Source organism: Silurus meridionalis, chromosome 1 (genome assembly GCF_014805685.1).
Source record: "Silurus meridionalis isolate SWU-2019-XX chromosome 1, ASM1480568v1, whole genome shotgun sequence".
Classification (NCBI taxonomy): Eukaryota; Metazoa; Chordata; class Actinopteri; order Siluriformes; family Siluridae; genus Silurus; species Silurus meridionalis.
The window spans coordinates 34,899,649-34,915,320 of record NC_060884.1 but is presented as its reverse complement, the minus strand read 5'-3'; the positions used below and the strand labels follow the sequence as shown (position 1 = coordinate 34,915,320).

General features: G+C 42.4%; 1 protein-coding gene across 1 annotated transcript in view; it reads right to left on the bottom strand.

Annotated features, from left to right (window-relative positions):
• The window catches only part of LOC124382838 (zinc finger protein 850-like), a 39,212-nt gene extending 24,474 nt beyond the window's left edge, over positions 1-14,738 (bottom strand). The window contains exons 1-4 of the mRNA XM_046845119.1: positions 14,601-14,738; positions 9,297-10,616; positions 1,473-1,574; positions 1,305-1,388 (exon numbers count right to left, since the gene is read on the bottom strand). Coding sequence (XP_046701075.1) covers positions 1,305-1,388; positions 1,473-1,574; positions 9,297-10,175 — 1,065 coding nt within the window. The 5' untranslated portion in view covers positions 10,176-10,616; positions 14,601-14,738. The remainder of the gene's footprint in view (positions 1-1,304; positions 1,389-1,472; positions 1,575-9,296; positions 10,617-14,600) is intronic.
• Positions 14,739-15,672: the final 934 nt, after the last annotated feature.

The window sequence follows — 15,672 nt, the reverse complement described above, 5'->3', positions numbered from 1 at the left end:
TAGTGCACTACAGAGTCTACACTAGCGCCGTTTACCTCACACTCCGTAGTGCACTACAGAGTCTACACTAGCGCCGTTTACCACACACTCCGTAGTGCACTACAGAGTCTACACTAGCGCCGTTTACTTCACACTCCTTAGTGCACTACAGAGTCTACACTAGCGCCGTTTACTACACGCTCCGTACACAACTAGACACAATTAGGACTGATTTGGGACTTGGCCCTGGTTATGAAAGACAGTGTGTTTAGATGAATATGTATTGTGTAGGTCAGTGATGGTCGTGGAGAAGATCTCCCACTGTACTAGTGGTCTAAGAACTTGGGAATGGGTTCGGGGTCCCTGTAGTAGCTATCTGTTGCAGTGATGTAAGATGGACAGTTATCTTCTCAGCACAGCTTGGAGCTCTGAATTGGTTGCTTGTTTGCTGTAAAAGAATTTGGGTACCATGTGGTGAAGCAAAAGTTCAGGAGAGTTTGAGCTTCAGTTTGAGTTTCAGTGGAACATGGTGAGATGGAGGTGATGTTGGATGCTGTATGATGGCTGAGTTACAGATCTACTGTAAATTCTTCTGCTCTTTGTCCCTCACTTCATCCTTTTTTTACTTCTCCCTCCTTATTTTTTGCTTCCTCTAATTCCTCCACCTCCTGCTCTTTTTCTTCCTCCTCCTTGTCCTTCACTTCCTCCTCTAGTGTCTCCTTCACTTTATCCTCCACTTCCTCCTTTACTTTCTTCTCCTCCAACCTCGTCTTCCTCCTTCTCTTAGTGTGAAAATAGAATATATTCAGTTTAAGATTCGGTTATTGCAGGTACCATGTGCACTCTGTCACTAAAGAACTTTCAGACAGGAAGTTCTAGCGTAGCTCTGAGTTCACTTTCTAAATGATCAGTATCTCATTCATTCAAATTTTAACCCACTGATCATTTCTGCATTCTCCTGTCTTCTCTCAGCCTCCTCTTTACTACACAATGGTGTTTCAGCTATGATAAAGTCGAAGGACATTAAATGTAAGATCCTGCAGGTCTTCGAGAGCCTGGATGTTGGGCAAAGCTCCTCCAGTTCTTTCCACACGAACAGACAAAAATATATTCCATGGTGCTCTGAGTGTGGGAAGTGTTTCAGCCAGAAGTGCCACCTCAACCAGCACCAGTGCATCCACAGCAGAGAAAAGCCCTACGAGTGTTTGGACTGCGGGAAGAGTTTCACAGAGAGAGGAAACCTCCTCAAACACCAGCGCGTCCACACCGGAGAAAAACCTTATCAGTGCTCGGAGTGCCAGAAGAGCTTTTCAGAGAGAGATAACCTCGTCAAACATCAGCGCGTCCACACCAGAGAGAAGCGGTACCGGTGCTCGGAGTGCGAGAAGAGCTTCAACTGAGAGGATGCTCTTCAAGAACACAGACATGTTCACACGGGGTAAAATCCCTATTACTGCTCAGTGTGTGGGAAGAGTTTCACCAGGTACACCAACGTCCTGAGAGACCAGCACATCCACACAGGAGAGAAGCCGCATCACTGTTCGCTCTGCGACAAGAACTTCATCGAGAGATGCAATCTCCTGCAGCACCTGCAGCTTCACAAGGGGCAGAAGTTTTACTCAGAAGTGCAATCTTCAGCAACACCTCCGCATTCACACTGGAGATAAGCCGTTCCGATGCTTGCGCTGTGGGAGGAGCTTCACACAGAAAAGACATCTCCAGCAACACCAACGCGTCCACGCCGGAGACGCGTCACACCGATAGAACAGTGTTGGGGGTAACGTGTTACAAGTAACGTGCGTTACGTAATAATATTACTTTTCTGGAGTAACGAGTAAAGTAGCGCGTTACTTTATAAATGTACACATTAATATCTGAGTTACTTTATTAAAAAGGAATGCGAGTTACTTTTCAGTTAAATTATTTTGCATAAAAAAATAAATACTGAATTAAAATGAACGTAGTCACGTAGAATCGCGCAGTCACACGTGCGAGCCGTGGGAACAGAAGCTGGTCAGAAGCGGAGATGACGAACCAGAGCATTACATCACTGTGATGGAAGTGTTCTTATTATTGTGAAATAGTGGAGGAAAAGGAGAAAGGAATAATGGTTAGGTGTAGATTATGTGTTGGTGAAAAGCTCCTGTTAACTGCAAAAAATACCACAAAAAAAAAAAACATCTGCATGCAAAGCACAGCACTACAGATGTGTGTGTGTGTGTGTGTGTGTGTGTGTGTGTGTGTGTGTGTGTGTGTGTGTGTGTGTATAATTTTGAATATACGCAACATTATGCAACGTCGCATATATGGAAATGGAGACAGAAATATAGAAAACATTTGCCGACTTTCCACCACTGCAGCTCTATGGACTGCTCAGAATAAAAGTTCTCCGTGGGAGACACATGTACGATGCCATCACAGCTCATTTGCTCTTTGTGGGAAGATAAACTGCCACGGTCACTGATAATAGCGTGAACTTTGTAAAATCGTTCAGAATGTTTGAAGCTGATGATGAAGCAGAGAATGATGTAGACGAGGACGAGGTCATATTTACGGAATTGCACGATGTTTTATGAGATGAAAGTGAAAGGTATGTTCTCCCTCCACATCACCGGTGTGCAGCCCACACATGTCTTTTGCCCAAATATAACTGATTTCTTAATGGCAATTATCTATATTACACCTGTTACACCTGTAAGGTGTAAAAGAGATACAAGTAACGCAAAAGTAACGCAAAAGTAATATAACGCGTTACTTTCCATAAAAAGTAACTAAGTAACGTAATTAGTCACTTTTTTGGGGAGTAACTCAATATTGTAATGCGTTACTTTTAAAAGTAACGTTCCCCAACACTGACCAGGAACCTCCAGGAATCTCCAACTCCACCGACACGTTCATGCTGCCATGGGGGTTTTACTGTGTACATCAGCCTCCACCAACTCCAGCACATTTGTGTATGAGGACATGCTGCAGTGATCACAAGAACGTTCTCATGAACATCCTGTTCCACATTGAGTCCACATTTGCTGTTATTTTAACCTTCACTCTTTTGGGTAGATGTTCCACCAGATTTTGTGGAGATTTGTGCAGTCACTGTCCAGATTCATTTATGTTGAATTGATCTGGAGCTCCTTAGCAGGAGATCTTCCACTCCAACCCATGGAAAGCCGATCTTCATGGAGCTGGCTTTCTGCACAGGAGCAGTGTCATGCAGGAAAAGGTTTGGGTCTTGTAGTTCACGTGAAAGGAAAATGTCATGCTCCTGTATCCAAAGACGTCTGATACAATTTTGCATCTCCAAGTTTTTGAGAAGAAAAAACTATGGTTGGAAGAGTTTGTTACAAATACTTTTGGCCATACAGTGTATATTTGTATCATCTGTGAGATAATAAAAATGTGGGAATTAAAATAAAATATATTTTCTCTGTTCCCAGATCATTTCCAGGAACACAAGAACAGTCTGATTTATAGATCAAAGTAAAAGACATTAAAGGACACTGGGATCTTCATCCAGAAACACATTATGCTTTACATTCCTGTAGTAATTCTGCAGCAGTGATTTAATCAATTCTGTTTGGTTTGCACTTCACATTAGCACTTTGGATCATGTTTCTGTTTTGAAAAATTAAAGCAATGTAAAGATATAAATCAGATCACTTTCACAATCTGAATGTAAGAAGCTCATGTTCTAGTGAGATACGTAAGCTAAGCTTTACACATTAACATACAGTGAGGAAAATAAGTAATTGAACACACTGCTATTTTGCAAGTTCTCCCACTTAGAAATCATGGAGGGGTCTGAAATTGTCATCGTAGGTGCATGTCCACTGTGAGAGACATAATCTAAAAAAAAATCCAGAAATCACAATGTATGATTTTTAAACTATTTATTTGTATGATACAGCTGCAAATAAGTATTTGAACACCTGAGAAAGTCAATGTTAATATTTGGTACAGAAGCCTTTGTTTGCAATTACAGAGGTCAAACGTTTCCTGTAGTTTTTCACCAGGTTTGCACACACTGCAGGAGGGATTTTGGCCCACTCCTCCACACAGATCTTTTCTAGATCAGTCAGATTTCTGGGTTTAGGTCTGGAGACTGGCTAGGCCACACCAGAACCTTGATATGCTTCTTACAGAGCCACTCCTTGGTTATCCTGGCTGTGTGCTTCGGGTCATTGTCATGTTGAAAGACCCAGCCTCGACCCATATTCAATGCTCTAACTGAGGGAAGGAGGTTGTTTCCCAAAATCTCGCAATACATGGCCCCGGTCATCCTCTCCTTAATACAGTGCAGTCGCCCTGTCCCATGTGCAGAAAAACACCCCCAAAGCATGATGCTACCACCCCCATGCTTCACAGTAGGGATGGTGTTCTAGGGATGGTACTCATCATTCTTCTTCCTCCAAACACGTTTAGTGGAATTATGACCCAAAAGTTCTATTTTGGTCTCATCTGACCACATGACTTTCTCCCATGACTCCTCTGGATCATCCAAATGGTCATTGGCAAACTTAAGACATGCCTGGACATGTGCTGGTTTAAGCAGGGGAACCTTCCGTGCCATGCATGATTTCAAACCATGACGTCTTAGTGTATTACCAACAGTAACCTTGGAAGCGGTGGTCCCAGCTCTTTTCAGGTCATTGACCAGCTCCTCCCGTGTAGTTCTGGGCTGATTTCTCACCTTCCTTAGGATCATTGAGACCCCACGAGGTGAGATCTTGCATGGAGCCCCAGTCCGAGGAGATTGACAGTCATGTTTAGCTTCTTCCATTTTCTAATGATTGCTCCAACAGTGGACCTTTTTCACCAAGCTGCTTGGCAATTTCCCCGTAGCCCTTTCCAGCCTTGTGGAGGTGTACAATTTTGTCTCTAGTGTCTTTGGACAGCTCTTTGGTTTTGGCCATGTTAGTAGTTGGATTCTTACTGATTGTATGGGGTGGACAGGTGTCTTTATGCAGCTAACGACCTCAAACAGGTGCATCTAATTTAGGATAATAAATGTAGTGGAGGTGGACATTTTAAAGGCAGACTAACAGGTCTTTGAGGGTCAGAATTCTAGCTGATAGACAGGTGTTCAAATACTTATTTGCAGCTGTATCATACAAATAAATAGTTTAAAAATCATATATTGTGATTTCTGGATTTTTTTTTTAGATTATGTCTCTTACAGTGGACATGCACCTACGATGACAATTTCAGACCCTCCATGATTTCTAAGTGGGAGAACATTCAAAATAGCAGGGTGTTCACATACTTATTTTCCTTACTGTACTTCTCACACCAAAAACCAAGTCATGAACTCTGAGGAACTCTATGTAGACCTCAAACTGTGATCAAGCTGATAGATCTGGGGAAGGGCATAAATTAAAGGTCGACCGTTTATTATCAAACAATAATTTTATAAATGAGATACTTGATAAAAAAAAAACACCTCATGTGAAATCGTACTGAACTTTATTACAAAATTAAAAAAAAACAGTAATGCATCATGGAAAGGTGATAAAGGAAATAAGTAAGAATATATTCAATATATTAATAAATATATATACAGAAATAAACAGAATGTGGTGTCAGTAATATGCCTATAGGGGCCGCTCTTGTACTGTAAAACACAACCCTGAAAAACTATTGGTATAAGTATTGCCGATAGCCGAAGGCTCTAGCAATCAATTACTGGTACGGCTTATTCAGCAAAACGGGTGAATATCTAATAGAATATCGAAGGTTTTCCATTTATTTAAAAGTGCACCAAAGACATCTGGACTGTTAGAACCCGCAGTGTTTTTCAGGTTTTATTGTATTTGTATGCAGTGTGTAATTATGTGCAGGTGCCATCACAAGACTCCAGTCCAGAACTTTCCTGCATTCCGATAAACTAAAGCTGCATCTTTTTCCATTCTGATGACATTAGCAGGAGGTGACCTATAAAGTCGAGGGGAAGTAAAATATACCTGTAAAATATATGTACATATTTGTTGTTTTGTTCACCGGTAGTAGGGGTGTGGCTGCCGTTTCTGTTGGGTGTGAGTTTGTTCCCTGTTTTTGGTGAGGGAAGTGTTTTGTATTTCTTTTGGGTTTTGTGTGTAGGTAAATCGTGTTTGTTTAATTAGTGTTTTTGTTTATTATTTAGGCCTTGGTCTCCCCGGAAGTCTGTCGAGGTGTTGTACTGTACATACTTTAATATACCTTCCGTTTTACGACACCTCCGTGTTTGCGTTTCCATTCCCCCATCACACTTTTACCAAATACACTTCTATCCACCCATTTTATAGATAATATAATATGGAAAGTTCTGTCTGGTGTCCTGATGAATTACATCGTTTAAAACACCAGAATTACTTTAAAACATTTACAAGAATATTTTGTCTTGATGCTCGATGTTGAGTTCTGTTTCACTAATTATTATAAATTTTCATAAAGCATCCATATTTGTCCATGTTGATTAAAGTATTACAAACTTAAAAAGTGTTAATTTAATGTACATTTAGAACCGATGTAAATGTGTGATTAAGAGATTTAACTCATGACACTCATGCGACTAATTGCGCTGAAATGTTTGAATTGATTGACAGCCCTAATTGATGTTTTCTAAAAACAAGACTGAACATTACATTTTAAAAACAAAAATGTTTTAGTATATATGATTTGTGACCTTGTCTGGGTCAAAGTTCCATTTCACCTATTGCCGAGTCAAGCTAGCGGGCGCTAAATGCAGTTTTTACCCAAGAATAAAGAAAACATGGCAGAAAAGCACAAGAAAACGTACCTTTTTCACAATGACTGGAAAGAAGAGTCCATTTTTACAAAAAGTGTGTTTGTCTCATTTGTCGGCAAAGCAGCACAATGTGGAGAGACACTTCAGTACGTGCCACAAAAGCTTTCATGCTAACTACCCACCTGGCAGCGCACTACGGGCAGAAAAAGCCAGTGAGTAGTTTTGGGTAAACAGTCGTCTTTTTTCATGTGGTCGCTGAAAATAAAAAAGAAACTGAAGCTTTATTTAAAGCTGCTAATAATTTTATATACACACCTTCTCATCCAAAGAGTTTTCTTTATTTTCATGACTATGAAAATTGTAGAGTCACACTGAAGGCATCAAGGGCTATTGCCCTAATGCCAAGAGTGTGCAAAGCAGTAATCTAAGCAAAAGGTGGCTACTTTGAAGCACCTACAATATGACATTTTTCAGTTGTTTCACACTTTTTTGTTATGTATATAATTCCATATATAATTCCACGTGTTCATTCATAGTTTTGATGCCTTCAGTGTGAATCTACAATTTTCATAGTCATGAAAATAAAGAAAACTCTTTGAATGAGAAGGTGTGTCCAAACTTTTGGTCTGTACTGTATATATAGAACAAGAATTGAATAAAGTTGCAGGTTTAAATAAATGTGTTTCCTACCATAGTAAATCATGGTAAATATTGGTATCAAACATGACTATTACTATATTATTAATGATAATATTAATTATTAATATTAAAGTTAAAGTTGGTATTAAACATGTAGCCCTACATTATTACCGATGTGGCGCTCTCACCGCTGCGGCCCGGGTTCGATCCCCGGTCAGGGAACCTACCCCAGCTATTAGGGTTGCACAAGCCTTCGTGCTGGTTCCAAGCCCGGATAAATGGGGAGGGTTGTGTTAGGAAGGGCATTCAGCGTAAAAACATGTGCCAAATCAAACATGCGATGGTCCGCTGTGGCGCCCCCTAATGGGAGAATTAGGGGCCATTAGCCGTAGCTCTCAGTTTCTGAAAGGTTGGTGACCTCAACTCTAAACTTACAAAGAATGGTGTGAAATACAAAAAACATCCTGCGAGTTAGTGACAGTTCAGCTTATGGAAACACCTCATTCATGGGAAAGATCTGATTGAAATGGACATATGGCTCAAGCTGCCAGAAAAAAGAGAGTAAGTTAAATAAATACTCTTTACAACCATAGTGAGCAGAAAAGCAACTATAAAAAAAATAAATCATGCACAAGACCTGAGGTGGATAAACAAAAACAGAAGGCGGCCATATCTGGTTCCTCTTCTATCAACCAAGAACAGGAACCTGAGACTCTCCTAGGTCCAGACTCACCAAAGCACTTTTGTAGACTCCTGAGTTGCTTTTCTGCTCACCACATTTGCAGCGTCTAATTGAAGTAGTATTGACTTCCTCTCTTCTCAAAAAACTCCATAATGGTTCTCTCTCATCAGGGAAGAGTTTCCACCTGCAGACTCTCCACTTGTACAGTGTTTTTTGTTTTTCACACCATTCTGTGAGGCTTGTGAAAATCCCAGCAGACTCAAACCAGACAATATTCCAGTTAAAGCAACAGAGATCACACTTTCTCTTCATTCTGATGTTGATGTGAAGATCACATCACCTGAAGCTCTGATTTCATGCACTGGGCTGCTGTTAGGTTTTTTATACTACAGTTTCCCATTGAAAGTATTTTACTTCATCTTAATGTTTTAAAGGTAAATAGTCCAGAAATCTGGAAGCATGGAGGCAGCAGAGCTCAGTGCTTCGTCGGTTTTTTTGGAGAAGCTGTGGAGTGGACTTCTGCATGATGGACAGTGGGCGTGGTCAATTCGTCAAAGGCTGGAAAGTAAAAATGCATGAAATTTTTTAAATTTTCAATCACATTTTGTGTTACTTTTTTGCAATTCCTTTGGCTCAAAATGCATTTTTAAATACAAACTGAACTTTGCAGTAAATATCTGGTGGTGTTATGATGAAAATACAATCCGAAGTGTCCTAAATGCATTTAGGACAAATAACATTTAAATAATTATTTTGCTTCCATTTCTGCTTTTTTGTTTTTTTTGCAACTGATTTTGCAACGTAGAAAACATTAAAACTACGGTTGGACTTCGGGAATGTAAATGATACAATTTTATTTTCCTTTTGCGCTACACTTTACACATATGGTGATGAAAAATATAAATTGAAATACAGAAATAAATTTTTATTTGAAATGTTACGTTTTGAATTGAATTTTGTCCCCTCCGTGCTTCCGTACAGAAAATTATTGTTTATTAGACATTTGGATAAAAAAATTAACATTTTATTTTCCAAATAATAATATGATTGTAGAGTTTCATCATCGTTATTTCATTTCACTGATCTGATCACACACTCCTGGGCACGGCTGGTTTGGATAAAATACTTCATGGACATAATGGTAAAGTAGTGAAGCCACCTGCTCCTCTAGCGAGAGAACTTTCAGACATTCTTTCTTCTCAAATTGTATTTCTGTAGTAAAGTGCACAAGGATTTGACCGTCTATTAGACTTCAGAAGATCCTGTAGTAACTCATGGGAACTGCTCGGGTCTGTGAAGGTGTCTGTGTCGCTGTAGATTACTCTGGTTACTAAAGCTCTTCTCACACTCGGAGCACTGGAAGATCTTCTCCCCCGAGTGAACGCGCTGGTGTCTCCGCAGGTTGCTCTGGTTACTAAAGCTCTTGGGGCACTGGGAGCATTGGTACGGCTTCTCCCCCGTGTGGACGCGCTGGTGTTGCTGGAAACTGCTGTGCGTGGTAAAACCCTTCCCACACTGAGGGCAATAATATGGCTTCTGCCCTGTGTGGACGCGCTGGTGAACCCGAAGTGTGTTTTTCTGAGTATAGCTCTTCCCACACTCGAAGCAGTAATAGGGTTTATCTTCTGTATGTATGAGCAGGTGTAACTGGAGGTTACTCCTTTCCGTGAAACTCATCCTGCAGTCCGAGCACTGGTAGGGTTTCTCTCCGCTGTGGACACGCTGGTGTTTAATGAGCTTGTTGTTTTCGGCGAAGCTCTTCCCGCACTGCGAGCAGCGGTACGGCTTCTCCCCGGTGTGGACCCGCTGGTGGCGCTGGAGATGACCTTTCTGAGTGAAGCTCTTCCCGCACTGCGAGCACCGATGCAGCTTTTCTCCTCTGTGAATGCGCAGGTGCTGTTGGAGATTCCCTCGCTGGGTAAACCTGGAGCAGCAGTACGAGCACTGGTACGGCTTCTCCCCGGTGTGGACTCGCTGGTGCTGTCTGAGGTTAGTCTTTTTACCAAAACACTTCCCGCACTGCGAGCAGCGGTGAGCCTCAGCCTGCGCTCGAACGTCAGGGGCGTCCACGCGAAAGGAACCGGATGGACTCTGGAGGCTGATGGAGATCTCGCCGGGTTCAGGGTTCTCACATTTTACCTCGTTTGACTTCATCCTAGTTGGAAATAAGGCAGATGTTCTGAACAGGTCACGTTGAACAAATTATCCGCATAAAGCTGAAATGCAGATGTGATTTTCAGAACTCTGGAACACTGAGAACCACTTCTCATCCAGTTATGAGGTGATCTATCCAACCTTCCCAGGTTTGCTCTCCCAGCACTCAAACAAGCAGAAAGCCGCTACATACTCCGATATGACCAGAGAGAAAGAAACCACTCTGATGGAGAATTCGGTAAGTTCCCAGACTTTCCTGTTCAAAGGCAGCAGCAGAGTCTGAGACATCCAGGTGATTCTCATTTTCACTGCTGGTCATAACACAAGAGCAGGAAGATGCCAATTAGGCAAATTCATCAGCCGTGTTCTTTCAGGAGCTCCGACCAATCACATGCTCCTTCACAGCCACCACTGCAGTCATGGGTTTTATATGGGCAGGACCTGAGAAACACAAAATATTACAGTACAAAAAACTGAGCAGTAATAAAGTGTAAATCATAATATTTAATTTACACAATATAAATAATAATAAAACATTCATTTAAACAATGTTTCCTTTATAAAATAAACGTAATAAAAAAAATATCTAAGATATTCAGATCTATTAATATGTTCTGTTATACTGGTGTCCAGAGCAAAGAAAAAAAAAAAAAAAGTTTTCTTCCTGTTTCCATTCTGTTCAAAACTGCAGGAAATTTTCTGATGATCTGATCTCCTGAGAAGAGACCAAATAAAACAGATTAATCCCAAAGGAAATTCTTTGGCCAGAGACAAAAAACAAATAAATAAATATAAATTAAATTGAAAAATAAATCAAATGATTTATATACACAAATGTATTTAAAAGAACTTATTCACATAATATAAACTGCACATGATGAGATACTGCACATAGTATTACATTCACATATATTGTAATAATTGGGAGATTTTGATACTAAAATACATGATTGTGTATTTATATACAAAATCATAATGTATTGATTTACATAAGAGCATATAACGAAGAAACATACATCTCCATAAACTAACCAAATCCACTGCAGTGTTCAGATTCCTGCTTACTTCATTTTGATCAATAATTATAATAATTATGATGATATTATTATTATTATTAATAATCTTCTTCTTCTTCTCCCATTAGGGGTCTCCACAGCGGATCATCCGTCTCCATACACCCTGTCCTCTACATCTGCCTCTTTCAAACCAACTACCTGCATGTCTTCCCTCACCACATCCATAAACCTCCTCCTTGATCTTCCTCTTTTCCTCCTTCCTGGTGTCTCCATTCTCAGCATTCTCCTAATGATATACCCCATGTCCCTCCTCTGCACATGTCCAAACCATCTCAATCTCACCTCTCTCACCTTGTCTCCAAAACGTCCTACGTGCCCCGTCCCTCTAATAAACTCGTTTCTAATCCTGTCCATCGTCGTCACTCCCAACGAACATCTCAACATCTTCAGCTCTGCTACCTCCAGCTCCACCTCCTGTCTTTTACTCAATGCCACTGTCTCTAATCCATACAACATCTCAGGTCTCACCACAGTCCTAAAAAACTTTCCCTTTCACTCTCACAGATACTCTTCTATCACAAATCCTCCTGCTATCACTCTTCTCCACCCACTCCACCCTGCCTGCACTCTTTTCTTCACCTCTCTAACACACTCTCTATTACTTTACACTGTTGACCCCAGGTACCTGAACTACTCCACCTTCTCCACCTCTTCTCCCTGCAACTGCACCCCTCCACTGCCCTCCCTCTCATTCACACACATGTACTCTGTCTTACTCCTACTGACTTTCATTTCACTTCAGTTTCCACCATCTTATTCTTCTTTAAATCTTCACACTCCTCCTCTTCTTCTTTACCACCAAAACCATCCTACAGACCACCATCCGATGCTGTCTAGCTACACTGTCCCCCGCCAACACCTTACAGTCTCCAATCTCCTTCAGGTTGCATCTCCTACATAGAACATAGTCCACCTGTGTGCACCTTCCTCCACTCTTATACGTCACCCTGTGATCCTCCTTCTTCAGTGTAGTAAACGGCGCTAGTGTAGACTCTGTAGTGCACTCACGGAGTGTGTAGTAAACGCGCTAGTGTAGACTCTGTGGCGCACTACAGTGTGTAGTAAGCGGCGCTAGTGTAGACTCTGTAGTGCACTCACGGAGTGTGTAGTAAGGCGCTAGTGTAGACTCTGTAGTGCACTACGGAGTGTGTGGTAAACGGCTAGTGTAGACTCTGTAGCGCACTACGGTGTGTAGTAAACGGCGCTAGTGTAGACTCTGTGGCGCACTACGGTGTGTGGTAAACGCGCTAGTGTAGACTCTGTGGCGCACTACGGAGTGTGTGGTAAACGGCTAGTGTAGACTCTGTGGCGCACTACGGTGTGTAGTAACGGCGCTAGTGTAGACTCTGTGGCGCACTACGGAGTGTGTAGTAAACGCTAGTGTAGACTCTGTAGTGCACTCACGGTGTGTGGTAAGCGCTAGTGTAGACTCTGTAGTGCACTACGGTGTGTAGTAAATGGCGCTAGTGTAGACTCTGTAGCGCACCACGGAGTGTGTAGTAAACGGCTAGTGTAGACTCTGTAGTGCACTACGGAGTGTGTGGTAACGGCGCTAGTGTAGACTCTGTAGCGCACTACGGAGTGTGTAGTAACGGCGCTAGTGTAGACTCTGTGGCGCACTACGGAGTGTGTGGTAAACGCGCTAGTGTAGACTCTGTGGCGCACTACGGTGTGTAGTAAACGGCGCTAGTGTAGACTCTGTAGCGCACTACGGAGTGTGTGTAGTAACGGCGCTAGTGTAGACTCTGTAGCGCACTCACGGAGTGTGTAGTAAACGCGCTAGTGTAGACTCTGTAGGGCACTACGGAGTGTGTGTGGTAAACGGCGCTAGTGTAGACTCTGTAGCGCACGGAGTGTGTAGTAAACGCTAGTGTAGACTCTGTAGCGCACTACGGAGTGTGTGGTAAACAGCTAGTGTAGACTCTGTAGCACTCACGGAGTGTGTAGTAAACGGCGCTAGTGTAGACTCTGTAGTGCACTACGGAGTGTGTGGTAAACGCGCTAGTGTAGACTCTGTAGTGCACTACGGAGTGTGTGTAGTAAACAGCACTAGTGTAGACTCTGTAGCGCACTACGGAGTGTGTGGTAACGGCGCTAGTGTAGACTCTGTAGCGCACTACGGAGTGTGTGGTAACGCGCTAGTGTAGACTCTGTAGTGCACTACGGTGTGTGTGGTAAACAGCGCTAGTGTAGACTCTGTAGTGCACTACGGAGTGTGTGGTAAGCAGCGCTAGTGTAGACTCTGTAGCGCACTCACGGAGTGTGTGGTAACGGCGCTAGTGTAGACTCTGTAGTGCACTACGGTGTGTAGTAAGGCGCTAGTGTAGACTCTGTAGTGCACTACGGAGTGTGTAGTAAACAGCTAGTGTAGACTCTGTAGTGCACTACGGAGTGTGTAGTAAACGGCGCTAGTGTAGACTCTGTAGTGCACTCACGGAGTGTGTGGTAAACGCGCTAGTGTAGACTCTGTAGTGCACTACGGAGCGTGTGGTAAACGGCGCTAGTGTAGACTCTGTAGCGCACTACGGAGTGTGTGGTAAACGGCTAGTGTAGACTCTGTAGTGCACTACGGAGTGTGTGGTAAACAGCTAGTGTAGACTCTGTAGTGCACTACGGAGTGTGTAGTAAACGGCGCTAGTGTAGACTCTGTAGTGCACTACGGAGTGTGTGGTAAACGGCGCTAGTGTAGACTCTGTAGTGCACCACGGAGTGTGTGGTAAACGCTAGTGTAGACTCTGTAGTGCACTACGGAGTGTGTGTGGTAAACGGCGCTAGTGTAGACTCTGTAGTGCACCACGGAGTGTGTAGTAAACGGCGCTAGTGTAGACTCTGTAGTGCACTACGGTGTGTAGTAAACGGCTAGTGTAGACTCTGTAGTGCACTACGGAGTGTGTGGTAAACAGCGCTAGTGTAGACTCTGTAGTGCACTACGGAGTGTGTAGTAAACAGCGCTAGTGTAGACTCTGTAGTGCACTACGGAGTGTGGTAAACGGCGCTAGTGTAGACTCTGTAGTGCACTACGGTGTGTAGTAAACGGCGCTAGTGTAGACTCTGTAGTGCACTACGGAGTGTGTAGTAAACAGCGCTAGTGTAGACTCTGTAGTGCACTACGGAGTGTGTAGTAAACGGCGCTAGTGTAGACTCTGTAGTGCACTACGGAGTGTAGTAAACAGCGCTAGTGTAGACTCTGTAGTGCACTACGGAGTGTGTAGTAAACGGCGCTAGTGTAGACTCTGTAGTGCACTACGGAGCGTGTAGTAAACAGCGCTAGTGTAGACTCTGTAGTGCACTAGTGTAGGGAGCAGAAACCCGTTTAGGATTGAGCCACTGTTAGCCGAGTTGAAGTTACCTTGATGTTTTCAGCAGAACGCAGTGAAGCTCCTCAAATTCAGCTCCAGCGGATCAGATGGAAGTGTGGAGGTAAAACCCTGTCAGAAATATTGGAATGGAAAGATGATTAGTAGAGTCCGAGATCAGATCATCAATCAGCAACACTGCCGCACGCCTTCTTCTATTCCTGTAACACAACGCGACCTGGACGCTCACAGCGACACCTACTGGAGAATCTGTATATTACACTCTACACCGACCTGATATGATGAATGGACATTTGGTGCCACCCAGGTGAGGATGAAGTTCCCTTTTAGTTATGGTTCCTTTCAAGGTTTCTTCCTAAATGCCATCTCAGAAGTTTTTCTCCTCACCAGAGTTACCACCGACTCACTCAGTAGGAATAAATTTCTCTGTAAAGTTGCTTTGGTACAATGCCCACTGTTAAAAACACTACAAATTAAATTAAATTGGAACTGAGTTGAATTTTTCATCTCTATGTGCTTCTTCTTCAAGCTGAAGGCACACAATTGTCTCAGACATCTTTGAATTGTTTCTTCCTTTTTTTTTTTTTCCTTCACTAGATTGATATATAGTTTACATCATATGAATTCGATTGCTATGTGTCTCTTTTTAAACATACACATTTCATTCAGGTACAAAGCTGAAGGAATCTCCACAAAATCTCTACAGAATCTAGTGGAACACCTTCCCAAAAGAGTGGACCTCATTAAAACAGCAAATGGAGACTAAATGTTGGAATGTTCAAAAAGAGACACATAGCAATCTTACACTATATTTCCAAAAGTATTGGGACACCTGAACTTTCCTGCTGTATAAGGTTCTTTTCCAAACTGTTACCACAAAGCTGGAGGCACTCGATTGTACAGGACGTCTTCAGATGTGTGATAATAAAATTCTGCATTCACCTGAACATGGAAACCCAAACCCTGTGCACAAATTGAGCTCCTTGAAGATCTGGTTTACATGGTTTGGAGAGGAAGATCTTGAGTGGCCTGCTATAGAGCTCTGATTCAATTTAATTTATGTTTATTTGTATTGTGCTTTTAAAAATGAACATCGTCTCAGAG